The sequence below is a fragment of the Cherax quadricarinatus genome, chromosome 61, assembly GCF_038502225.1.
Source record: "Cherax quadricarinatus isolate ZL_2023a chromosome 61, ASM3850222v1, whole genome shotgun sequence".
NCBI classification, from domain to species: Eukaryota; Metazoa; Arthropoda; class Malacostraca; order Decapoda; family Parastacidae; genus Cherax; species Cherax quadricarinatus.
Genome location: NC_091352.1, coordinates 12,886,636 through 12,914,081, shown reverse-complemented (window position 1 = coordinate 12,914,081; position 27,446 = coordinate 12,886,636). Strand labels below are relative to the sequence as shown.

Sequence of the window (27,446 nt, the reverse complement as noted above, 5' to 3'; positions counted from 1 at the left end):
GAGCAGCATGCCAAAGCCACTTATATGCATAGCATTACGGGCTGGCTTAAAATTAACTTAAGATTAACTAAGCAATGATGAAATCAGTGATAAGACATTATTGTAAACAGATAACTATAAAGCACAAATGAGTATTACAAAGACAGGTCATATGGTTGTATGCATTGCTGTTCATTCAGTAGAATGGAGTATTCTGTTAGGTAGTGTATTTAAAAAAATAACAAAGTTAGATTGGGTCCTAGGTTTAACATTTATGTGATATAATTGTGAGTAACATTTTGGATATACAATTTATAAGGTTCAGTTATTCAGTATTTATTTGGTTTTGAGTGAGTAAGTGAACTTTGAGAAGAGACTTGAATTTATAAACAGGCAGTGTTTCTTTTATATTTACAGGTAATGAATTCCATTTTTTAGGGCCTTTTATGTGCATTGAGTTTATGCATAGCGTGAGATGGACACGAGGAACATCAAAGAGTGATCTATGCCTTGTGTTATGGTCATGTGTTCTGTTGAGGTTGGCAAGGAGATGTTTGAGGGGAGGGTTAATATCAGAGTTAAGTGTTCTATGTATGTAATAGGTGCAATAATAAGTATGGATGTTTTGTATGGTGAGTAGGTTGAGTGTTTTGGAGCATAATATTGGTGAACCTTCCTTGAGGGGTGTGTTGCCTGTAGTGAGAATTTGATATCATTCTAACTGCAGCCTTTTGTTGGGTAATTAGTGGTCTGAGATGGTTAATTGTTGTTGAGCCCCATGCACAAATTCCATAGGTGAGATAGGGGTAAATAAGAGAGTGATAAAGGGCCAGGAGGGCTGACTGTGGAACATAGTACCGTATCTTCGATAGTATGCCTACAGTCTTGGAAATTTTCTTATAAATTTGTTGTATATGTGTATGAAATTTGAGTCTATTATCGAGGTGGATTCCTAAGAATTTTCCCTCTGTTAGCTTTGTGATAGGTGATCCGTTTATCGTTATGTTAAGAGGTACATCTGTAGCTCTGTTTCCAAACTGAATGAAGTAGGTTTTGTCAATGTTTAGTGTAAGTTTGTTAGTCCTCATCCAGGTAGATATTTTCTGTAATTCGGTGTTTACAGTATTGGCTAGCGTGACTGGGCTCGGGTGAGAGAAGACGTATGTAGTGTCATCTGCAAAAAGTGTGGGTTTGAGTAATTGCGAAGCATTTGGTAGGTCATTTATGTATAGGAGAAAGAGAAGAGGGCCAAGGACACTTCCCTGTTACCCTTGGGTACAAACCTCTCCTCAGCCTCCTTGCATTTTGTTGCTACATATTCCATCATCTCATTAACTGGCGTGTGTGTGTGTGTGTGTACAGTTCTAGAGGCTAAAACGTTGTGTAGTTTTAAAAATAGGTTAGATAAGTACATGAGTGGGTGTGAGTTGGACCTGACTAGCTTGTGCTACTAGGTCTGATGCCGTGCTCCTTAAGTGGAAGTGACCTGACTAGGTGGGTCAATGGGCTAAGTCGGAGGGTGACATGGACCTGATTCGTATGGGTCAGTAGGACTGTTGCAGTGTTCTTTTATGTTCTTATGTATGCACTTGTGTGTGTGTTTGTATACTCATATATGTGTGAGTGCATGTGCTCGCGTGTGTATGTATACTCGTGTGTGTACTCACCTATTTGTGTACTAACCTAGTTGTGCTCACTTAGTTGTGGTTGCGGGGATCGAGTCACGGCTCCTGGCCCCGTGTGTACTCACCTAATTGTGGTTGCAGGGGTCGAGACTCAGCTCCTGGCCCCTCCTCTTCACTGTGTGTGTGTGTGTCCCAACAATTAATCGCACCAATAACTCATTATAGTTGTGACCGGGTGTGGACGTGTGAATTGCTCATTACTCTATAATTTGGCCATGATTGTAGCCATGTATAAGCGTAAGTAAATTTACTTACATGATTCATTACCTTTGTACCTTGTTCAGTTATCAAAACTTTGGGGCCTAGTCCCTGGACCCATTATGTACCTCTGTAATCTGTAAATACCTTTGTAACTTGTCATGATTGTGACCATATCTACCTGGAGTTCATTACCTTTGTAACTTGCTCAACTATTAAAACTTTGGAGCCCAGTCCCTGGACCCATTTTGTACCTCTGTAATATTTTGACTACTGCCCACAGTATGGGTATGGGGTGCATAATAAACATATTAAACTTAAAACTAACTCGTATAGATAAACCGACAAGCTTTATTATTTTGATTCTCAACAAACTGTGGCATACCAACAGTGCGTTACTACCTTATTCTATATAATAGTTACTGTGGAAAATTACATTTATCTGAATGTATCATTATGTACATAACAGTAAATGAACATGATTATTATTTATCAGTTAGACAAGTAGGAATTTGGGACACCTAGGTCGCAAAAAATGTCCCCCTTCGATACCTACCACTGTCATATCCACAAGTTGCTCTGGACCTATTAATTACAAATGAAATATGTATCACCAGGAATGCTGGTAAATATATAAATTTGTGGACTGTATATTAAAATTAAAAAAGGATTATATATATACACATATACATAACAGAAGGAGAATATCTTAAACTCACTCACCAATTTGACTGGAGATCAAGGTGTATCATACTCAGAAAACCTCACTAAATTTATGAAAATACTGGCCAGAATTATAACACAAATCTAGATAGCTTATCTGAGGTTCCTGGAGCTGTCTTGTCCAGTCGTCTGATATCTCAATTTATGCAGGAATGCACATCCAACAATTTCGGCTCCTATTTGAGAGGTGTCAACCCAATTTTACCTCTTGAGCACGAAAAACTCTTCCCATTATTAACTAACGTTTGTGTTGTCTCGTTCAAACATGGAGAGTCACCAACCATACCCCCGGCCGGGATTGAACCCGCGGTCATAGAGTCTCAAAACTCCAGCCCGTCGCGGGTTCAATCCCGGCCGGGGGTATGGTTTATTTGCAATCGTGTCATTACGATTTCTTGAGTCATGGAGAGTCACGTCTGCGCAGGCGCAGGCTTCCCATTTTCGATAACAATTTTTATTAAATACAGTATGGCCATCTATATACACATAACTACTGTATTTCTGGAAAATATATACAGTATTTTCCACAGTTACATTGTGGGAACAAAATGTTGCTATACTTGTCATTGCAAACAGGGTAATAGATTACATACATAGGGTAATGAAATATGTCAGCCTGAGATGGGGTAATTCAATAATTCTTAGGGCATGGAAGTAGGGCCAGATACTGAGTGGGCCGAGGTGAAAGGAAGGGCATTCAAGTGGCCTTTGTAGAGTATAACCCATAACCAGTGTGTACTCTCCCTCTCTACTAAAACCCACTCGTACTCGCAGCTGCCAGTGTTAGCTACTACTGATAAATTTTGTTCTTATACAGGTTATAATTACCGAGAAGTGTATCTCTGCGTATGAGTTTACTTTATTCTCTATGTATTTTAAAGATTTGAGTATCTTTTGTGGTTTCTGCAAATATTGCGCCTATTTCTGCAGCTACTAGTATAAATGACCCCCGTCAAAAGGAGCGTCTTGAAGCAAGGTGCCTTGATCCAAGGAATTAGACCTGCCTTCCCTTTCTCTGATTACTCCCCCCACACCTGTGAATATTATCCTAAAGGTGGCTTTGTTATTTCTGCTACCGTTGCTAGTAATTCCGGTACTGAGTGTAAATATTATTAATATAGAACAAGCCTTTACTTTAGACGCTTCGCTCAGGATCGAGCAAAGTGTCAAGTCCGACTTGACTTGATACTTCAAATTTATGACAGGATCATAACCCGTTTATCTGTTTATTCAAGAATACATGTCACAGTACCATGGACTGAACATTTCTCAGCTACCCCACACTTTGGAGAGGAAATTTAAAGACTTCGATCCGCCTTGGATAGAAAATTTAAATTTCCCTATTCAGATTGTAAGTTGTGAATTGTGTATATATGTACTCTTTTTTTTTTTTTTGTCTTACCCCAGTCCCTAGGCCCTTGATGTTCTTGTGCTTAAATCATTCTATCTCTTTTGCCCTTAACCTTCTCATATGTTCGCTGTCTATTCTTGCTCCCTCTCCCATCATATATCTCCCTAAATGTTTATCTGGATAGAACCTTTCGCCTCCCTTCCCCCTGTTTCACCTAGGCTTCTAGTTGGTTTAGCGCTTTTTTTTTATTATAATAATACACCTAGGCTTATCTTACCCACCTGGAGGTCACTCTCCCTTCACTCACACTGCTCTTTATAGCTTGTTTATAAGTGAATTATACATGTTATTCCCCGTTCCATAAATTGTACATCATGTTATCTTTTCTTAAGTAATGTGAACACCGCTGTTATTTCACACTGTGCAATATCGCATCAGTTAATTTTAATTTTGTTCCACTTAATACATAATTAAAATTATTGCTCTATCATTATTGCCATCATCATCCTGTGTCCGTGTCGTGTGTCTGGCCTTCCTCTCGTCCGTCCTCCTGTCCGTTTGACTGGTCATCTATCCGTCCATTTGTAGAATGATGTGTATTTCCGATAGGTATGGCAAAAAGGCACTTGGTACAGAGCAAACCTTCAATAGACTATTCGCTCAGGGTAGAGCTTTATTGTCATCCATCTGTCTGTGCGTATGTGTGCGCGCGCGCGTCCAGCTGCAGGAAACACTTCGACTGATAAAACATTGTCATTGTTATTTCGTCAGTTTTGTCTTTGCTGATTATTATATGGCGAATGACCTGGTAGGATATTCTTCTCTCCCATAAGTTTTTGTCCTTATAGATTTAAGTTTCCAGATCTAAAAAAAAAATAAATATTGAATTCGGTACTAGGTTAAATTCATCGCAACTTACTATAAAAATTACGTGAGACCTCAATAAAAGTTTACCACGAGTTTGAGATTGGTGAGATTACTAGTTATCTCTCTGGTTTATGGTGTCTTCCACCTTGTGCCCTGCGGTCATCGACTCTTGCAGTGTTGCTTTGTTCTCTCTTATTCAGTCTCTTTTTTCCTATGCTTTCGGATCTGTATTTGAACCTGTCTAGTTTTATTTTTCTTCTTTTTTTGAGGGGGGAATGAGTTTGGAGAGACATTTAGCAAGTGAATGCCGAGTGGCAAGGACATGACAATTTTTCTTGTAAAAAAAAAAAAAAAAAAAAAAGCTGTTTTGGCACAGAGGCGAAACTATCTTTAAATAAAGGTTTACTCTTCAAGTAATGTCCTTACCATATCGGCAATCCTGCCACTCCAATAAAATAATGTTTTTGTGTCTCAAGGATCACTCTTTTCTCTCCAACCGTTTTCTCGTTAGAGGAGGTTCCCAGATGCTAATGAGGGCTTCCTTGATCCAAGGAGGTGAACTTGACCTTCACTTAGATCGATCCTGATTGTCTCATTCCCCAGGTGCTGTATGACCCCCATGGATTTAACCTCTCACTAAACACAATCTCCCACAGTTTGTGGGGTCACTTTTAGCTTTGTATTCAAACTGCGGTTCGTATGTTGGATTGCGTGCAGCCGGCAATAACAACCTGGTTGATCAGGTTCTGATCCTCCGTGAGGCCTGGTCATGGACCAGGCTGCGGGGGCGTTGACCCCTGGAACGCTCTCCAGGTATATAACTGAAGGTGCAAGCCCAGGGCGGTCACCTCCTTGATATATGTTGTTTATTTGTTGGTAGATGTTAAGTTAATGTAACATAACGTAAATAAAGAACCTAGTATTTGTGATTTTACAAGAAGCGTTTAGAAATTGACTAGGAATTGTTTTAGAAAATTAGCTTGGTAAAATGAGGATAGGTTGAACGATGACCACGGAAAAAGATTTTATACGCCATATTTATGACAGTCTCATTATTAGGTCATTACTTTAGTTGCTCACTAATATAGGTTATGCAGACTGTTTGACATTTAATGGTTTGTGCAATAGGGGCATTTAGGTGTTGGGCCCATATGAAAAAACAGTTTTCATCTTTTGTAATCAAAGGAATAGAGTCCAACTTAATCTGACCTAGCCTAGATTTTTATTTAAATTCTAGGTTAGGTTAGATTATATTATTTTGGTTACCATAAAAAAGTTGTATCTCCATAATCCCCAGATATAACTGTCTCCATTGCTCAGCCCATTTAATATTAAAGAATTTACATAATTAAAAATGGAGCAGCTGGAGTAAATATTGACCATGTGTTATAATTTGCTATATGTGTCTCTTCGAATTTAATTATCTAGAAACATTGTTATGATGTATTGGTAATAGTTTACTACCGCTAGTCGGCAGATTTCGGACAAGAAATATTTATTCTGTGGTGTACATACGAGTAGCAGCTGGTAACTTTAGCCCCTTTATTTTCTTGTACTCGATGAATACTAGGTTAAGTTAGGTAAGGTTCGTCAGGAAACAGGACAAGTGTTTCCTGACGTGGGTCATAGTCATATAATGACCCGCCGCTGGAGCTTTTGGTCATCTGACTGAGGCCTTTAGCTGGTTTACCGGTCCACCCCCTGAAAAATTATGGTTAGGTGCGTACTAAATTGTTTTAACTTGATCAGTTTTCTTATGAAGTTAAATATAATGATAAAAATCAAGCTTTTATGCTTGTTAATTTTATTATTTTGTCATTTTATTGTATAATATCGCTCAGAAACTATGTAAACTATTATTATTATTATTATTATTATTATTATTATTATTATTATTATTATTATTATTATTATTATTATTATTATAATTATTATTATTATTATTATTATTATTATTATTATTATTATTATTATGTTTTTTAATAATAATTAGAATTTGTAAAGTGGCACAGCGCCTTAAGAATGAGAGGAAAAGTTGGATTTGATCCGAGGAGTGGGATGATATGTAGCTCAAATTTCTTGGATCAAGAGCTCTTCCTAGGTAATTCAAATATGTTACTATGTAAAATAATTGTAATTATTCAAAAAATGTGTAAAATTGCATCTCAGTAAATTTAATAATAATGGTTATCATACTGTTGATAATAGACTTGATACATTTTGTAAGGTTTGTCGCTCTGTGTTAGAAAGATTGTAAAGCTACAGGAAACTGCATGAGGCATGGCATCCACAGAATAAAGTTTATAAACTGAATGATTTTAAATTGTAAGTATGTAGGGGCAATGTACACTACAACCTACAGTATGTTTATCTAAGGCCATTATGATTTTTTTTAATGCTGTTGTTTTGTGATTACAGGAATCTTCGCCTACCTGAACTTCCTGTCACCCAAGTCTCGGGAGGAGATCATCGAACTGCTCATCAGGGGGCTGGAGAGACTCGAGTACCGGGGCTATGACTCCGCAGGTCAGTGAACCTTTGCACTGCTCCTTCTACTGCTGCTTGTAATGCCCATAATGCTACTGTTCCTGATCTTATTGCTATTGCTAATGCTCTTCACCAGGCCACGGGGCAAAAAAAAGCTCTCGCTTCACACAGCAAAGGTCTGGGTTCGATTCCCGGCGAGGGTAGAAGCATTGGGCGTGTTTCTTTACAATGATTGTCTGTGTTCAACTTTCTAACCAATTGAACACAACGAATAGTGGTCAACAGAGTTAAATCGGAAGCTGTCATAGTGAAAAGCTCTGTTCCACAAGGCACAGTACTCGGCTCCCATCCTGTTTCTCATCCTCATATCAAACATAGACAGAGATGTAATCCACAGCACCGTGTCATCCTTTGCAGACGATACTAGGATCTGCATGAGACTATCATCTTTTGAGGGTACAGTTAACCTCCAAGAATATAAGAACATAAGAAAGAAGGAACACTGCAACAGGCCTACTGACCCATGTGAAGCAGGTCCATGTGTCCCCCCTGGATTAGCCCAATGAACCCCCCCCCCCCGGATAAGCCCAATGACCCACCCAGTCTGGTCACCTCCACTCAAGGATGGAGCACAGCACCAGACCCAGCAGCACAAGCTAGTCAGGTCCAACTCGCACCCACCCACACCCACTCATGTATTTATCTAACCTATTTTTAAAACTACACAACGTTTTAGCTTGAATAACTGTACTCAGGAGTTTGTTCCACTCATCCACGACTATTACCAAACCAGTGCTTTCCTATATCCTTCCTGAATCTGAATTTTTCCAACTTGAAACCATTGCTGCGAGTCCTGTCTTGGCTGGAAATTTTCAGCACACTATTTACATCCCCTTTATTTATTCCTGTTTTCCATTTATACACCTCTATCATATCCCCCCTAATTCTACACCTTTCGAGAGAGTGCAGATTTAGAGCCCTCAGTCTATCCTCATATGGAAGATTTCTGATACATGGGATCAACTTTGTCATCCTCCTCTGTACGTTTTCCAGAGCATTTATATCCATTCTGTAATACGGTGACCAGAACTGAGCAGCATAGTCTAAATGAGGCCTAACCAAGGATATATAGAGTTGAAGAACAACCTGAGGACTTCTGTTATTTATATTTTTAGATATGAAGCCAAGAATTCTGTTAGCTTTATTGTTTTCCAATGGGCAACGGAAAACAATATGATGATCATTGAAGACAAATTCCAACTACTCCATTATGGAAAACTGGAGGAGATGACCACTCCCGGGGCGTTGATCCCCGTAATACCCTCCAGGTAGACTCCAGGTAGATCAATAAAATGGGTACCTGGGAGTTAGTCGACTGGTGTGGGTCCCATCCTGGGACAAAACTGACCTAATTTGCCCAAAATGCTCTACATAACTAGTGGCTTTCTATATAGTACTGTAGTATGTCATTGATGTCAGCTAGGCCTGTATACCATGTGCATGTAATAAATAAAGATATTATTACGTATTATGATTCATGCTACTTCTCCTCCTAATGCTACTGCACTTCCTAATGCTACTGCACCTCCTAATGCTGCTGCGCCTCCTAATGCTGCTGCTCCTCCTAATGCTACCACCCCTCCTAATGCTACTACTCCTCCTAATGCTACTGCTTCTTCTAATGCTACTGCTCCTGTATTTACTAAGAAAAAATACAGGTACAGAGCAAGTTTTTTATTGTGGCAGCTTTTTGCTCAATGTAGAGTTTTGTCATGCTGAAATTCTGGATAGAGCACAGTGTTGTCACACTTAAATCTTGCTCTGCAACCTTTTTTCCTTTTCTGCTGTCATTTATATGATTTGCCTTTATATCTTCGCTCTTGCTTTAGGTGCTTCAACCAAGTTTCCAGTCGTTACTGCTGCTGTCGTTCATATTGCTACTCTTACTTCTGACCTTTCAAGGAAGGGATGCCTTGATGGTGTGAAAGATTTTGGAATCAATAAAATGGACCCATCCTCTCTCCCTTCAGATCAAACATGATTATTTCCAATTCCCCATGTAGCATATGACCTTGAGGTGTCCACTACATGAGACCATAAGTACGAAGGTACACTGCAGCAGGCCTACTGGCCTGTGCTTGACAGATTCAACTCACACTCACTCATGTGACTGCCTAATCTATATATAAAGCTACCCAAAGTTCCTGCCTCAGTGATGCTACCTGGGAGTTGGTTCCATTCATCTACAACTCTGTTGCTAAACAGTATTTCCCAATATTCTTATAAATCTTAATTTCTTCAGCTTGAATCCATTGCTGTGAGTCCTGTCTTGATTAGATATACAGTATTGTATTCAACAGGTTATTTATATTTCCTCTATTTATTCCTGTTTTTCATTTGTTCACTTCAATCATATCTCTCCAAATTCTAAGCTGATAAGGGGTTTTGTTCTAAGGAACTGAACTTATCACTCCCTTGGAAAGAGCCTGAATGTCTCCCTGGCAGTATGTGTCCCTTTATGGGTGAGTACATGTAAGAAACATGTTTGTCTCGTGCTCAGGAGGAGAAGGATTGAGCCTCCACCATTCTTATTGCTACTCTTCCTATTGCACCTCTTTCCTCATGTTATTGTTACTCTTGCTACTGTTCCACCCATTATTGGCTCTTCCTTTGTTTAATGAATATACATTTTGCCCCTATTAAGTGTTTATACATTTTTGCATTTTTAACTCAGCTATAATTATAACCAATATAAGTTTCTTATTTGTTCATGTGTTACAAGATATAGTGTGCCTTTTTGGAGCAACAGAATCATAAATTCTTTAGTGTGATATTACAAAGAATAATTTGAATCGTAATGCTCATGCATTGCTGACAAGACAGCCATTGAATGAGTGATGATGAATGTGTTTCCTTCTTCAAGTAACCCAATCTTTGTGGACAATGGCAACAGTGATAAAAAAAAGTACAACACAACTTGATTGACAAAATGTACAAAGAATGAGATGAGATGAAAAATATCCTGTACATCGAGTGTAAATATGCTTTATATTGTGGTCTGTAATTAGTAATACATTTTGTTTTTCCCAGGCATTGGCATTGACTCTGTGACAAATGGTGTGACGTTGGTGAAGCAGTCTGGCAAGGTCAAGTGCCTAAGAGACAAGATTGAAGCACAGAAGGATGCTCTTGGCTTCGAGAGGGAATTGAATATCCATGTTGGTATTGCTCATACTCGTTGGGCAACTCATGGTGTCCCATCAGATATCAACTCCCATCCACAGAGGTCCGATAACGACAATGAGTTTGTTGTCGTCCACAATGGTATGCATTAAATAATTTTTTATTATTGTTAGTGTCAGTATCAGTAATGTTAGCGAAAGATGAAATAGACATGATCTCCATCTATTCTGCATTCAAGCATTTATATTCACTTTCCTTAACAAAATGCTAGTCCCCTCACCTCAGTCAGTCTTTTAAATATACCTTTCTTCTACCAGTTCTACATCAACATCAGTGAATTAAAAATGTCACTCTTCCCTTGTCTCTCTTTTTTGGCACCTGCCACCACTGGCTCTCATTTTTTCTACCTCATAGGTACACACCGCCAATAAGTTTTCTTTCTTCCTAGTCAGACTTAAGCACTTACTTTTTTCTTTCTCCTCAGAAAGACAATAGTAGTTACTGGTTTTCTTTTATCTTTCTAGGAAGGCATCACGAGTGACTTTTTTGTGCTCCTACTAAATTATCACCAATTGCTTAAATTCCTCTCCTCATAGGCAGATATCACCAGTGACTTTCCTCCTCTAGGTAGATATCAGATATTTTTTTCTTTTCCTTGGAAGATATCACAAGTGACTTTTTCTCTCTCTCTCTGCATTCAGGCAGATATCATCTTGATTCTCCTTGCTTCCTTTTCCCTCCTTTCAAACAATGCATGTGAAACTTAACCTCTGTCAGTAATGCCATAAATTTTTTTTTTTTTCTGCCCTTTGCAGGCATCATCACTAACTACAAGTTTGTGAAGCAGTTCCTTGTGCAAAAGGGGCATAAGTTTGAGTCTGACACAGACACAGAGGTCATCGCCAAGCTGATCAAACACCTCCATGTCCTCCACCCTTCATACTCCTTTAGGGAGTTGGTCGAGCAGGTTATTCAGCAGCTGGTAAGTTGTGAGTAGCTCTTAGGACAGCATTTTATCTGATGTAATTTGGCTTAAGTGCTTCTGTAGTGATATGGATTAGTCTGAAACACCATGTCAGAATGAGATGTGTATGAAATGCAGTGTGAGTGAAGAGGTAATTTTTAGGTGATCAGTCCCTCAGCCTTGATAGATGGTGGTCATCCCTTAGCCTGACCGTCTATCAAGGCTGAGAGACTGATCAATTCCTGTATTCACCTAAAGAAGCCTACTAAGCAAGCAATGCATTTTGACTATATAAATATCTAAGTGTTGTGCATGTGTCTTACTCATCAACTTATAAGTACCCATTGTATACAGTACTATTTACAATATACAGACCAAGCCTTTTTAGATTAGGATTAAAATTTTACAAGAATAAATACTACAGTAAGTTTAAGAAACAGAAGGTTAGGTTAGGTAAGGTTTGTCAGGAAACAGGACAAGTGCCTCCTGACTTGGGTCTTAGTCAAATGATGACCTGCCACTGGAGCTTTTGGTCATCTGACTGAGGCCTTCTGCTGGCTTACCAGTTTACCCCTTTAAAAATTATGGTCATAGTTATAACCAACATATTATCAGGAACGGCCGACTTGTTAAAAAAAAAAAAAACGGTTATTTTTATAACCGGTTATTTTTATATAGCTGGACTTGAGTCCTGGAAATGGGAAGTATAATGCCTGCACTTTAAAGAAGGGGTTTGGGATATTGGCAGTTTGGAGGGACATGTTGTGTATCTTTATATGTATATACTTCTAAACTGTTGTGTTCTGAGCACCTCTGCAAAAACAGTGATTATGTGTGAGTGAGGTGAATGTGTTGAATGATGATGAAGGTATTTTCATTTTGGGGATTTTCTTTCTTTTTGGGTCACCCTGCCTTGGTGGGAGATGGCTGACTTGTTGAAAAAAAATATATGGTACTTGGGACCTGACGATCTGTTGGAATGTGAACAGGGTAATATTTAGTGAAGGGATTCAGGGAAACCGGTTATTTTCATATAGTCGGACTTGAGTCCTGGAAATGGGAAGTACAATGCCTGCACTTTAAAGGAGGGGTTTGGGATATTGGCAGTTTGGAGGGACATGTTGTGTATCTTTATATGTATATACTTCTAAACTGTTGTATTCTGAGCACCTCTGCAAAAACAGTGATAATGTGTGAGTGTGGTGAAAGTGTTGAATGATGATGAAAGTATTTTCTTTTTGGGGATTTTCTTTCTTTTTTGGGTTACCCTGCCTCGGTGGGAGACGGCCGACTTGTTGAAAAAAAAAAAAATTATATATATATACAGTGGACCCCCGCTTTACTATCAGCTCCCAATGCGACCAATTATGTAAGTGTATTTATGTAAGTGCGTTTGTACGTGTATGTTTGGGGGTCTTAAATGGACTAATCTAATTCACAATGTCCCTTATGGGAACAAATTCGTTCATTAATGGCACCTGAACATACTTCTGGAATGAAATAATATCGTAAACTGGGGGTCCACTGTATATGGATGGATTTATGAAGGATGAGGTAATCATAGAATTGATGAAGGAAAAAAGGCGAGTGGTGCATTGAGGTATATGTGGAGACAAAAAAAGTTATCTATGGAGGCAAAGAAGGGAATTTATTTATTTATTTATTAATTTGAACATGATACAGTGAGGTACAAAGTTATTACAGTGCAACATGCAAAGTATGAAAGTATAGTAGTACCAACACTCTTATATGGGTATGAAGCTTGGGTTGTAAATGCTGCAGCAAGGAGGCAGTTGGAGGCAGTGGAGATGTCCTGTCTAAGGGCAATTAGTGGTGTAAATATTATGCAGAAAATTCGGAGTGTGGAAATTAGGAGAAGGTGTGGAGTTAATAAAAGTATTAGAGGGCTGAAGAAGGGTTGTTGAGGTGGTTTGGTCATTTAGAGAGAATGGATCAAAGTAGAATGACATGGAGAGCGTATAAATCTGTAGGGGAAGGAAGGTGGGGTAGGGGTCGTCCTCAAAAAGGTGGGAGGGAGGGGGTAAAGGAGGTTTTGTGGGCAAGGGGCTTGGACTTCCAGCAAGCGTGCATGAGCGTGTTCAATAGGAGTGAATGGAGATGAATGGTATTTGGGACCTGACGAGCTGTTGGAATGTGAGCAGGGTAATATTTAGTGAAGGGATTCAGGGAAATCGGTTATTTTTATATAGCCGGAGTCCTGGAAATGGGAAGTACAATGCCTGCACTCTAAAGGAGGGGTTCAGGATATTGACGGTTTGGAGGGATATGTTGTGTATCTTTATACTTATATGCTTCTAAGCTGTTGTATTCTGGGTACCTCTGCAAAAACAGTGATTATGTGTGAGTGAGGTGAATGTGTTGAATGATGATGAAAGTATTTTCTTTTTGGGGATTTTCTTTCTTTTTGGGTCACCCTGCCTCGGTGGGAGAAGACCGACTTGTTGAAAATATATATATTATATATACGTATATATATATATATATATATATATATATATATATATATATATATATATATATATATATATATATATATATATATATATATATATATATATATATATATATAATATATATATATATATATATAATATATATATATATATATATATAATATATATATATATATATATAATATATATATATATATATATATATAATATATATATATATATATAATATATATATATATATATATATATAATATATATATATATATATATATATAATATATATATATATATATATATATATATATATATATATATATATATATATATATATATATATATATATATATATATATATATATATATATATATATACACACACTCCTGGCAGGGCCAGGAGCTGAGTCTTGACCCCTGCAACCACAATTAGGTGAGTACACGTACACACACACATACATACATTCATATATAATTTTTTTTTTGCAACATGTCATCTATCTCCCACCGAGGAAGGGTGACCCAAAAAAAAAAAAAGAATCACTTTCACCAGTATAAAATATTAAGAGAATAAGTTGAAGTGTGGTAGAGGTCTCACAGCTGTCTTGGGATTTTTAAGACTTGTCGTTTTAGCTATCACGAATAACAGCCAGCATGATTCAGGAATGCAAAAAAATGAGCTCACTAGAACATCTCAAATACCATACTTGTATTACACATACAATATCAGTTGCTCCTAGGGCAGGGTCAGTGCTTGGAAACTATATCTGCCATTTAATTAAGCTGTCTGTGTAATTCTGAATTATGTATATGGGGGGTTAGGTCTGTTAACCCCCCTCTCCCTCAGGAATTTACCTGGTGTAGTTTAACTACCTGGGAAACCTAAATCTATTTGTCATTGAGATATGTATGCAACATTTTAAAATTTCTCATTGAATTTAAAAATCCTTCCTTTATTAAAAAAATATTGAAAGTAGCTAGATTTAGGCACAATACATATTTTTCTTGCAAATTTAAGAAATATGGTATAGGTATATGCTTAAACTACTAAAATTTAATTCACTCTGCACTACCCTTTAATCCTTCATCCATCCTATAGGAGGGAGCCTTTGCTCTGGCGTTCAAGAGCAAGCACTTCCCAGGTGAAATTGTGGCTACAAGACGAGGCTCCCCTCTTGTAGTGGGCATTAAGACCAAGGAAAAGTTGGCCAGTGACCATATCCCTGTTCTCTACAGCAAGGGTAAGTATTGTGTAATGCTCTACTATGCAGCAAGTTATTCTTACACTGTTTTTTTTATATATGGGTAACTTCACTTTAGTTAATCCTAATTATAAATGTAAGATTTAGATTAAAATCACATGGACTATATATCTTGCATAATAATTTGTAAATTAGAGTTCTTCTTTCTTTCTTTCAACACATCGGCCGTATCCCACCAAGGCAGGGTGGCCCAAAAGGAAAAACAAAAGTTTCTCCTTTCACATTTAGTAATATATACAGGAGAAGGGGTTACTAGCCCCTTGCTCCTGGCATTTTAGTCGCCTCTTACAACACGCATAGCTTACGGAGGAAGAATTCTGTTCCACTTCCCCATGGAGATAAGAGGAAATAAACAAGAACAAGAGCTAGTAAGAAAATAGAAGAAAACCCAGAGGGGTGTGTATACATATGCTTGTACATGTATGTGTAGTGTGACCTAAGTGTAAGCAGAAGTAGCAAGACGTACCTGAAATCTTGCATGTTCATGAGACAGAAAAAAGGACACCAGCAATCCTACCATCATGTAAAACAATTACAGGCTTTCGTTTTACACTCACTTGGCAGGACGGTAGTACCTCCCTGGGCGGTTGCTGTCTACCAACCTACTACCTAATTAAATTAGAGTTACTTTATTTAAAATATTCGCTTGCATGCACATATGTATGGAAGCTCAAGAAACTACAGAGGTTTTCAATTAGTCTTATTCCAAAATTGAGGAAAATGAATTGGACCTCTCTGCTGCATTTGATACCATTTATAATAGATTACTGATAAATGATCTTTTTGGTTCTGGCCTTAGGGATATTGCATTGTTTCTTCTGAATTCATATCTTTAATCAAACATCTCATTCCAAACTAAACAAACAGATGAACCAAAAAAGAATGATTCAATAGAAGTTGCTGTAAAGCAGTGAAAAAAGAAAGAAAATCTTGAAACCATTAAATAAAGTGCAGTAACCCAGAAATTAATTAGATACAGACAAGACATATTAATATACATTACCAATTTAAGGAGATGAAAGAATTAAAAAATGAATAAATAAGAGCAAGGCAAAGCCAAAGTTCCCATTCATGTTTGTGAAAACTAATTTGCTTTGAAAGATAACTTGTGAAAAGTTAAGGCCAACAACAGAGTTGGAAGAAATGGGTGAGATACTGTATTTATCAGTAATTTAAAGTCATCTGATAGAATGAGACTCAAGAAAAGGTAGTTTTGCTACATTCACTGTATTTTTTTCTTTTCTTTTTTTTTGATAAACCAAACTCTGAGCATAGCTTCATGCCTATAACTACCAGTGCTATACATATAAGTATTCACAAGTAGGCAATGACAGCTAAGTGATTACATACCAGTTGCTTAACCCTTTCAGGGTCCCCAGGCCCTCTCCGAGACTTGTTCTCAGGGTCGGCCAAATTAAAAAAAAAAAAAAAATCTTATAAAAAGATAGAGAATCTTTTCCCAATCATAATGACACCAAAAGTATGAAATTTGATGGAAACTTACGGAATTATGCTCTCGTGAAGTTAGCGGTCTCGACGATATTTACGCATCGGCGATTTTGCCCACTTTGACCCCTATTTTCGGCCAATTACAGTGTACCAGTCGACAAAAATCATAACTATTCCGCTAGAACTCCATTTTTTCTATCGATTGAGTACAAGAAACCACCCATTTACCGATTTCAACTATCCAATAAAGTGGTCAGAATTTAGCAATTTTGCCAATTTCACACAAATTTCAAAAGATGCCAATTTCCAAATAGGGTCCAGAATAAACAAGAGAGACATTCCTGGCACTAAAATAACAAGTTCTCTGTTCGTTAGTCACATCCCCAGGCTCCTCTTATATTTCTTTGGCTTTCCACTTTGAATTTTTATTCTTACAAAAAATAGAAGATTTACTGTTATGCAGACTATTGCATTAGTGTAGAAATGGTATAAATTATATCAGCGCACTTGTGAAAGAATATTAGACTCACCAGTTGACGTGTATTGGACGCTTGGCATGATTTATTTACTTTTGAACTTTGGTAAAAATTGAACATTTCTGCTACTTTGAGCTCAATTTCAAGGTACTTTTCATTGTAAAACCAGTCAAAATCATCTCAATTTCTGTAATATGTCTTCCATTCTATAAAATGAGACCAGGAAAACTAGAATACAACAATAAATACCTTACGAAAATACAGTGCAAAATTGCTGTTTTAATCCAAAAACACAGTCAAAGTTTTTTTTTTCCTCATTACGCACTGTGTGCTGCAGGATTTTTTTTTATACTGTGCACACTGACCATATAGACCCATTCTTTCATATGTAGGCCTACCAGCTTTCTCTCACAAGATTTGAGGGTGCTAGAATTTAGGCATACTAGTACATCAAAAACCCTGGGGCATAAGCCATACTAGTACAGCCGAAACCCTGAAAGGGTTAATGATTAAAGAGTTTAGTCCCAGAAACTAATAATAAAAATATTTATTTCAGAAAAGTACACAATTATTACAAAATTAGATGACATTTCTTACAGAATGGAAAGCCTTGCTTACACAGAACATTTCAGGCACACTTTAACCAGAAATTAAAAATTACTTGACTGCAAAAAATTCAAAGTATTTCAGGCAGTTAATCTAAGAGTAATATTAATAAAACATAAAAAAAAATATTGTGCATATGTACCATATGAAAAACATAATAGCTGTATATAAATAAAAAGTACTGTAATGCTAATCCTAATGAACATATTGATCAGTTAGTAGTAATACTTTAATGTAACAACAAACAGGTACTAATGACATTTTTTTATATGGAAGTGGAGCATGGTACATAATAAATATGAAAGCATGATACATAATAAATATGAAAGCATGATGCATAATACATATGAAAATTGAATTTTGTTAAACTTCAAATTTAAATTTAACATTACTAAGTTGTCTGAAGCTCATGCCTTTCAAACAGATGAGCACACATTATCATATGATCACTCTGTAATACAGTATACTGTATTGTATTATCTATTAATTATTAAGAGAGTTTTTTTAAATAATTATGTTTTTTATATACGTAAAGAAAAAGGTTAGATTATGTAAACTCTTGGCATGTCTAATTTCCATTTTACTATAACACATTGTTATAGGCAGTAAAATAATTCCCTCTCAATTATAATTTTTAACTGACAATATCCTTTTTTATTAGTGAGGTAGTTTCTAAATGTTTTGTTCTTCATGGTATTTATTGCTACCATATACAGTGGAACCTCGGTTTTCGTATGCCCTAGTCTGTATGTAAAGCTGTAGTTATTTGCTATAAAATATATTTTTTGTTGATATTTCCCATAAGAAATAATGTAAATCAAATTAATCCATTCCAGACACCCAAAAATATTAACAAAAAATACATTTTATAGAGAATAACTATAGTTTTACATACAGAGTACGGCATACGAAAACTGAGGTATATTAAACATGGTGATGGTGTCACTGGCTTTTTCTCCCTAAGGATGCATTATTGCTTTTATCAAGGACAAATCATGTATTGTTAATCCAGTTTTGAAGAAATCTCAGAATTTTCCTAAATTAAATGTACCCTTTATTTTATGTAATTTATATAATAAAAATGATCACAATCAAATGGAACTGTACGGGTATTTAAAACGGGTATTGCTTTGAATGCATAAAACCATTTCTTCAATTCATGTATTTTTGTGGGTTAATGAAAATATTAAGGTATTCTAATGCAGTTAGCTACTCTCTGACTTATCATGTTCCATTTTTGATCTCTCAAATTCAGTGAATATACTTGAGACTAGGTTTTAGATAAGTTAACGACAGTCAATTTTATGCAATTATGGGTTTGCAAACAAAATTTGTTGTTAAATTTATTCAGTTAATCAATGAAATGAAAGTCTTGTATTTTATATTTGGTAATCAGGCTTCAGTAACTGATACTGTTTATTAGTTTCATACAGAATTGCTGTTTATAGTGAAAGGAAATGAGTAACATTTAGAATTAATATTTAAAATCAGTTAAGAAATTTTATGATATAATTAGCTTTGAGTATCAGATGGGAATCTTCAAAATTGGACCATAAACAGGAAAAAGTGTTCTCTAACTCCATGGTATCATTTTTGGCTTACTAAGATGGGTGCGAGTTTGGAGGACGGACACTGGGTTCAAGAGATAGAGGCAAGTGAGGAACAATAAAATAGCTTGAACATTTTAATATTGTATTTGCATGACAACTTGAGCACGTTGAATTTGCATGACAACTTGAGCACATTGAATTTGCATACATGTAATACGTAGCCTACTTTTGCTTGCAAGCTTCCATTATGCAGTCTTGCTTTTCTTGCATATTAATACAGTATTTAATGTTTTAAATCATGTAAGAAAAACTGGATACCTCTCACCTGCTAATGATATTTGCTTTCAGCTATAGTATAAGCTGGTGTTTTAATTACCCACTGTAAATTGGGAAGTGGTGGCATAAGTCAGAGCATCTCATAGCAGACTCTTGCCTAACATAACAGATTTGGCACCAATGACAGTCTCTCAGTAAATTGAAAGTTTTTGCTTCCTATTTCCTGTTTGTAGTCAGTGACTGAGACATCGTTTTATCATGAGACTTTTTATTCCTCTTGGTAAATTACAGTATCACTTCTTTAACTGACTGGTACAGCTGTTTTTGTCACTAACATAAGCTAGGTGTAAATAAACTTGTATAACAAAAATATTCTTTACAATTTCTCACATTTTAACCCTGCAAACTTACTTTGGGTGTTGTGGTTTGCTAGAGAAAGTTAGTTTCATTTATTGATATCCACCTTTATTCATCATGAGAATAAGTGTAAATATATAACATTATTATTAATTTACTAAAGATTGTTTTCAAATTATTCCAAATTTAAGGAAATATTATGCTTAACGAAATAGGAAATAAAAGCTTAACTAAAAGTACAATTATAAAATTCCAACTAGGCTGATGCATGATAAGGTCAAGCAAACCTTAAATGATCATTCATTTCTGGTTACTGACATGTGAAAATTATTCTATACTGTGTACTTTATGAATGTATTATAGGGAGAATTAATCTGTATTTTAGAATTCTCAATATACTTTATGTACAAACTGTGTTCATTCAATATGTCAATTAATTTAGGATGGTAGTGGAATAATCAGTGTTACTCTTTACATACATTAGATGCATAGTGGCATGTATCCTTAAATATACTCGGTGGCATGGGGGATTCTCTACACAGCTCTGCTTCATATGCTATAGTTTTATCTGTTGTGGTGGTTAAATTTAGTGTGGTTATTTGGATTTCTTTTTAACTTTTGAGGAGTACACTTTGCTAACCTCTAGTTTAGCATCATTCATGTGTCTAGTGGAGGTGAAGGTGTATGTCACAGGGCATGAGTGGTAAATGTTTTGTTTAATTATTTTTTGTTTCAGCACGTGGATTATGTATTAGTAGATTTTTAGCCCTTTTCTTTTATGCATTAATTTGTTTGTTATTGTTTTGGTATTTTTTTGTTTCTGTAGAATTATTTGCTCGTATGAAACATAACACATCGAGGCAGTATTGACTTAGCCTTATTTATATTAACCCTTCCTTCTCCTCCGTGTTTGCTCCTGCCTGACCTGCCCTCTACACCACGTCCAGATTCACCCGAGAAGGTTGATCTCCAAGGTAGTTAGAGGTTCCCCCTTCCCATTTGTGTTTTCTTTAGTAGTACAGTATTAATAGCACATAATTTTTATAGGACACATATTGTTCTTCCTTCTCTATTTATGTGCACATAATTAATTCACTTTTTAGGTCTATTTTAAATAGTATGTAGTTTGCTCCTTCATTTACCCTGTGTCTTTTTCTCTGTTGAATGTGTGTGTGCAATGTTAGAAAAAAAATAATTCTGATTGCATATGATTTCAATATACGTAGTATGATCTCATGGAGCATTACATATATTTTTGATTGTAAGAAATCTCATATTACATATACATCTATATATTTGACTGCCCATTGAATTGTAAGAAATCTCATTTACTGTACAGTTAAACCCTCATATTATCAATCTTACTAATTAGTGCTTTGATTACTAAATATTTTTAATGAAGGGTCTCCTGCAAGTACAGTAGCATTGATTATTCAGGGTTATTTCATAGTGCCCATTTTGTTTTGACTTTGGTTATGACCCTAGATTAAACAATATTATGATTCAAATAAACTGAATTAAGTAATGGAATTTAATTTTAAAAGTGTTGTGTAATGGAAACTGTCAAAAGTGTGAATGCAGTAAATATGTAGAATATATTTCAAGATAAAATATCTGCATTTTGGGTGATTGTTCCAGAAATATCAGAACATCACCAGAGAGCCACATATTGCATGTGCAGCAGTGAGTGAATGTTATACTTTGTTACACTTTGGTAGTAACCTTTAAGACAGCTTTCAAATACTGTATGTTGCTGGAGAAATGCCAAAGAAATTATTTACAGTACTGTATACAGTATGTAGATGTAGTATGATGATGACACTTAGAGAAACACAAAAATTGGAAGATATTCCAAGAAGTGCAGCAAAATTTATCTTGGAATTATAAAATTATGATCTATAAAGAATGAGGAGAGAATAACCATATACAAATTTATGAAAAGCAACTTGGACAACCACAGGCTTAAAATCTAAATTGAGGAAAAAAGTATACCATCTAGAAATCGCATAAGAAAAAGGTAGAGAACTAGAATAGACTTGGAGGAGGTAGTTGTTGTGTTATGTTATAACAAAAATTAAAAATATCTGTGCCATATGAAAAATTAATTAGAAACAAAATACCAAGAGCATAGTTCTTCTCTAATTATAAAAACTGTAGGTATTTACACGTACCCACATCAGGCAGTAGACCAAAATTGGCATATGCAGTGATAGTATGGTATACACACCTAAATACGTGGACAAGCTAGAAAAAAGTTTAAAGGTGTGTGTGCTATGAAATGGCTTCCAGAGCTAAATAACTAAATATGGCTAAAAGTATTGGATTTGCCATCTTTGGCATATTAGAATAGAGGAGACATAATAACCACATTCATGATCATAAAAATATATGAAAGAATTAGCAAGGAAGATGTCCTACTCTATCAACTAGTACAAGAAGATACGTTAACTATAAACTAAGAAAAGAAGAGCTGCTGAAAAGATACTGAAAGATTTTCTAATTAAAATTATGGAATTGTTTACACGGGTAAATATCAAGTGCTACAACCACTGGAAACTACAGACTTCTATGATTGGCTTAATACTAAATTATTTCTTTGCTGAGGTTACAATGTGCACTTACATTTCATAATTTGATAAGTACAAAGAAAGCCACTATCATGCCAAGGCATTTAGGGCAGACTTAATCTACTACAGATGAAGAGTAGTAGATTACAGCTGAAGACAAAATACAAGCTTAGTTCACAAGAGAAAATAACAAATGCTACAACCACTGGAAACTACAATTTTTTAAAACAATTGACTTAATAATGTAGACAAAATGTAACAAGCTTAGGTCTGTTCCTGTACCTATAAATATGCAAATAATCACTCCCACCCACTTATGTGTATCCTCACTGTATACTATACAGTACTGTACAGTATATTCACAATTATGATTAGTCTGCTTCACATTGTTTGCACTAAATTATAGTTACTGTACAGTACAGTAACAGTCAGTCATATACTATTGCAATTTTTTGAATCCTTGTAGTACTGTATCAGCAAGAAATAGATTTTTTTAATTTTAAATTGGAAACAATCTAATTTCTGGAATTTTCTCAAAAAAGGAAAATTTGGAGAGAGAAAACTAATTTTTTTATTTCAAATGCCTCTGATTCTTATTTTTTCTGTATATAAGAGAAAATATTTTTCTAATAGTTACTGTAATAGAAATTGGAATGTACATAAGTTTCTGTTTAGTTGGAAAATTCTGAATATGCACAGTAAGATAGAAAATTTGTTATCATTGTTATGAATTATGGGATCTCAAACTACTTGTTTCACCCAGTACTGTACCTTCAGTGTATTCCCAAATATTATTCTGGGGCTTTGTGTTTTAATGCTTGTTATGTTTATCAAAATTTATTCATTTGTTTCTTTGATTCTGTAGTGTTATTTACTAGTGTATCAAGATAGAGCTGTATTCCTGTGGAATATTAGTATAGCATCATATTGATGGTGGTGATGTCACATTCAGTATTATGATTGGGTCTTCCATGGGAGTAAAGCTATACCTTTTTTTCTTTTTTTTTTTCTTTCAACACACTGGCCATCTCCCACCGAGGCAGAGTAACCCACAAAAGAAAGACACACTTTCACTCACACATCACTGTCTTTGCAGAGCTCCAGAGATATGACAGTTCAGATGTCACTCCAAACAACAGTATATCCCAAACCCCTCCTTTAAACTGAAGGCATTGTACTTGCCACCTCCAGGACTCAAGTCCAGCTTACTGGTTTCCCTGAATCCCTTCACAAAATATTACCCTGCTCACACTCCAACAGATCATCAACTCTCAAAAACCATTTGTCTCCACTAACACCTAACACTCTCACACATCCCTGCTGTATATTCAGGCCCCTTTCACACAAAACTTCTCTTACCTCCTCCCTCTATCCTTTCCTAGGATGGCCTCGACCCCTTCTTCCCTCCACTACAGATTTATACACCCTCCAAGTCATCCTAATTTGCTTCATCCTCTCTAAATGAGCAAACTACCTCAATAACCTCTCCTCAGCTCTCTGAATGATACTTTTAGTAGCTCCACATCTCCTAATTTCCACACTACAAATTCTCTGTATAATAATTATGCCACAAATTATGTATAACTTAAACAAATATTGGAATGGTGTTTACTTTTTAAAAAGTATTGCATGTGTAGGTCATGTAATTAATTAACCCTTTCAGGGTCCAGAGGCCAAATCTCAGATTGACAGCCAAGGTCCAAGAATTTTCAACAAAATGTTTTGTTATTTTTTTTTCTGAAATGGTAGAGAATCATATTCTGAAGGTAATAAAGCAAAAAGTACAAAATTTGATGGAAAATTAATGAAATTACGCTCATGAATTTTGATGCATCAGTGATATTTATGCATTGGTGATTTTGCCGACTTTGACTCCCATTTTAGGCCAATTCCATTATTCCAGTTGACCAAATTCTTAGCTATTTCGCTAGTATTACTTCTATTTTATCGATTGAGCACAAGAAATCGCCCAGTCAACTGTTTCAACTACCCAATAAAGTGATCGGAAATTGGTAATTCGGCCAATTTAACACAAAGTTCAAAATATTCCAATTTCAAAATAGGATCCAGAATAAACAATACAGGCATTCCTGGCACTAAACTAACATTTCCTCTGTTCATTAGTTACATTTTCAGGCTTTACAAATGAATTCCATATTGATTTTTTATTCATATAATGAATTTTTATTCACTCCAAAAAATAGAAGATTTACTGTTATACAGTATTGTAATAATTGTATAAATAATATCAGCACATTAGTGAATGTATATTAGACCCGCCAACTGACACATATTAAACTTGTGATGACATTTGTTTACTCCTGAACATCGGCAAAAATTGAACATTTCCACTTCTTTCAAGCCATTTTCACTACTACAACCAATCAAAATCATCTCTATTTCTGTACTATATATTCTGTTCTATCAAATGAGACCAAGAAATCACGAATACAATTTTGGATTAAAACAGCGACTGCAAAGTCGCTGTTTTAATCCAAAATTAGTCACAGTTTTTTTTTCTTTCATCACACACTGCGTGCTGCAGGATTTGTTTTATGTGGTGCACACTTACCACATAGATGTGTTCTCATATCAAGGCCCAAATTTACCGCTCAGGTTATAAGAACATAAGAAAGAAGGAACACTGCAACAGGCCTACTGGCCCATGTGAAGCAGGCCCAAATCTCCTACCAGCTTAAGCCAGTGCCCTTTCCAGCACGAGGAATGCTGGAAAGAGAAAAAACAATAATAAATAGCAATCTCTAGGTTTGGAGGAAAGTTGGAAAGCAAGTTGAAATGGACATATGAAGGCAAAACAAAAAAGAAACGTAGCATTAAGGAATTTGGTAATAAATAAGAAAAGAAGGGAAAGCATTTATGTATTACCTGGAGTTTACCTGGAGAGAGTTCCAGGGGTCAATGCCCACATGGCCCGGTCTGTGACCAGGCCTCCTGGTGGATCAGAGCCTGATCAACCAGGCTGTTACTGCTGGCTGCACGCAATCCAACGTACGAGCCACAGCCCAGCTGGTCAAGTACCGACTTTAGGTGCTTGTCCAGTGCCTGCTTGACAGCCAGGGGTCTATTGGTAATCCCCCTTATGTATGCTGGGAGGCAGTTGAACAGTATAGGAAATGATATGAAACCTTGCAGTGATTTTATATGAAGATTCCAAAGTTTTGTTTACAAATTAGCAGGGGAGGACAAATCAAGATTTTTCCAGCATTGTGTGTATGTTGTGTGATTTTCACATATAAAAGACATAACTCTTCTCCTTTAAATATGTATGTAAACATAAATAGGTAATCATAAAGGAGTAGTTTGCAGAGCAGTTCTTTATTCTGATAACATTTTACTGAGTGTTGTTTTATCAGGTCATGAAAATATGAATAAATATTTTTTATTAATTTTCTAAACATCAGCTGTTTTCCACTAAGGCATGATTACCCAAAGAAGAAAAAATCTTAATCATTCATTCTTTAGCTGTCTTTCTTGAAATGTAGGAATATCACAATGCAAAGGACCCTCTGAACTGCATTTCTCTACCACATCCTTCCAAACCTCCAGAACTCAAGTCCAGCTAACCAGTTCTCCTTGAATCTCTCCATCAGTACATTGCTAACATCACATCTCAAAAACCAAAATCATATTTGTGTTATTAAATATTTGTTATTTAGCATAATGTTATTGGCTTGGATTTTTAGTTTAGTTTACAGTTTTACTTTCTGGCTTGTTTCATTGTGGTATTACAGTAAACCCTCAGTTTAACAGATTTTGGGAATATGGGGCAAAATTTGTTGGGTCACTTGATTCAGAAATAATGGACTAAGTCCATTGGTTAGAGAGACTTCTATTATTGTTGTGATCACAGCAAAACCATCTCATCTGTAGCCACCACAATCACTGCTGCTGCATTCCTTTCCCTATAGTAGTCTGTTAAATCCAGGGTCTATTGTACTGTATTTCTTTTGATGATGCTTTGTGATAAAATAATTTCAATGCATGTGTAATTTTTCTCTTAATTTAATGTTCTATTATCTTCTCTAAATTTTCTTTATTGTTTTATAGTTGTCTCTGAATATTTTATTTTTTTGTTGTACATATTTACAATAGTTCAGTACTAGAATTGTGTTGTATGGTTCAATTATTATATATTACTGATATTCTTTAATGCTGAATAAGATTTTGCATTTGTAACTATAGCAGTAGAGCTGTAAATATATGCTATGTTACCAACTTATTAATATTAGATCTTTGTGTAAATAGTATTTGTTAATATCAAGTGAATTTTATTATACAGTATTACCATAACTGCCCTCTCCATTTATGTATCAACCTTTACTCACTTGTATTTACCTTTCTGTCCCACAATCACCTGACCTCCCACTACCTGATGCTCCTGATGCTAGACCTAGAAGGTAACGGGAAACCGTGTTCTTTCTCCCTTTTAACATGACTGTACCTTGATTACTCAGGTTCCACTCAACCCAGAGCTTAGTCATTCAAGACATGACTCTGAAAGGCCTCAGCATAGTTCTTTATTAGCCAGAATACTGCTATTGAGGGGCATTTTTTTATGCTCCTTAGATTTGATAAATAGCATTTTATTCGTATTGAGTTCTGTTAGACCCCTTTTTCCCATTCCTTCCAGAACACAATTAGCCTTTCACTTGCAAAAAAATAATCTTACCATGCTATAAGTCAATGTTTTCCTGCCTCATAACCAGTGTTTACTCTGCCTAACCAACTTGTTGCCAGTGGCAAACTATCAATATTAAGACAGTTCCAACCAGAAAACTCCCCATCCCCCTCCCTCTTCAGATCTGGTTAAATAAGCTAATGCTCTTAAGTGCAGTCACCTGCCTTGCTCTGTACTGCTCACACTTTGGGCTCTATTAATGAAGTCTTTTCTAATCCTTGGGACTTAGTAGTTACAGGGGTTGACACATAAATTCCAAACTTTAAAAACTTTTGTACATTAGACCTACAAGATTCCCT

The 27,446-nt window shown here is 35.9% G+C and overlaps 1 protein-coding gene across 4 annotated transcripts in view; it reads left to right on the top strand.

Moving 5' to 3' along the window:
* LOC128699340 (glutamine--fructose-6-phosphate aminotransferase [isomerizing] 2) overlaps positions 1-27,446 on the top strand; it is a 110,644-nt gene that overhangs the window by 40,047 nt on the left and 43,151 nt on the right. For 2 of the 4 annotated variants that reach the window (XM_053791991.2, XM_053791990.2), the window contains exons 2-6: positions 7,222-7,329; positions 10,381-10,614; positions 11,289-11,455; positions 15,005-15,146; positions 19,305-19,349. In XM_053791991.2, coding sequence (XP_053647966.1) covers positions 7,222-7,329; positions 10,381-10,614; positions 11,289-11,455; positions 15,005-15,146; positions 19,305-19,349 — 696 coding nt within the window. Of the gene's footprint in view, positions 1-7,221; positions 7,330-10,380; positions 10,615-11,288; positions 11,456-15,004; positions 15,147-19,304; positions 19,350-20,828; positions 20,856-27,446 lie in introns of all 4 variants that reach the window. The other 2 variants (XM_053791992.2, XM_070098231.1) reach the window with 2 other exon arrangements.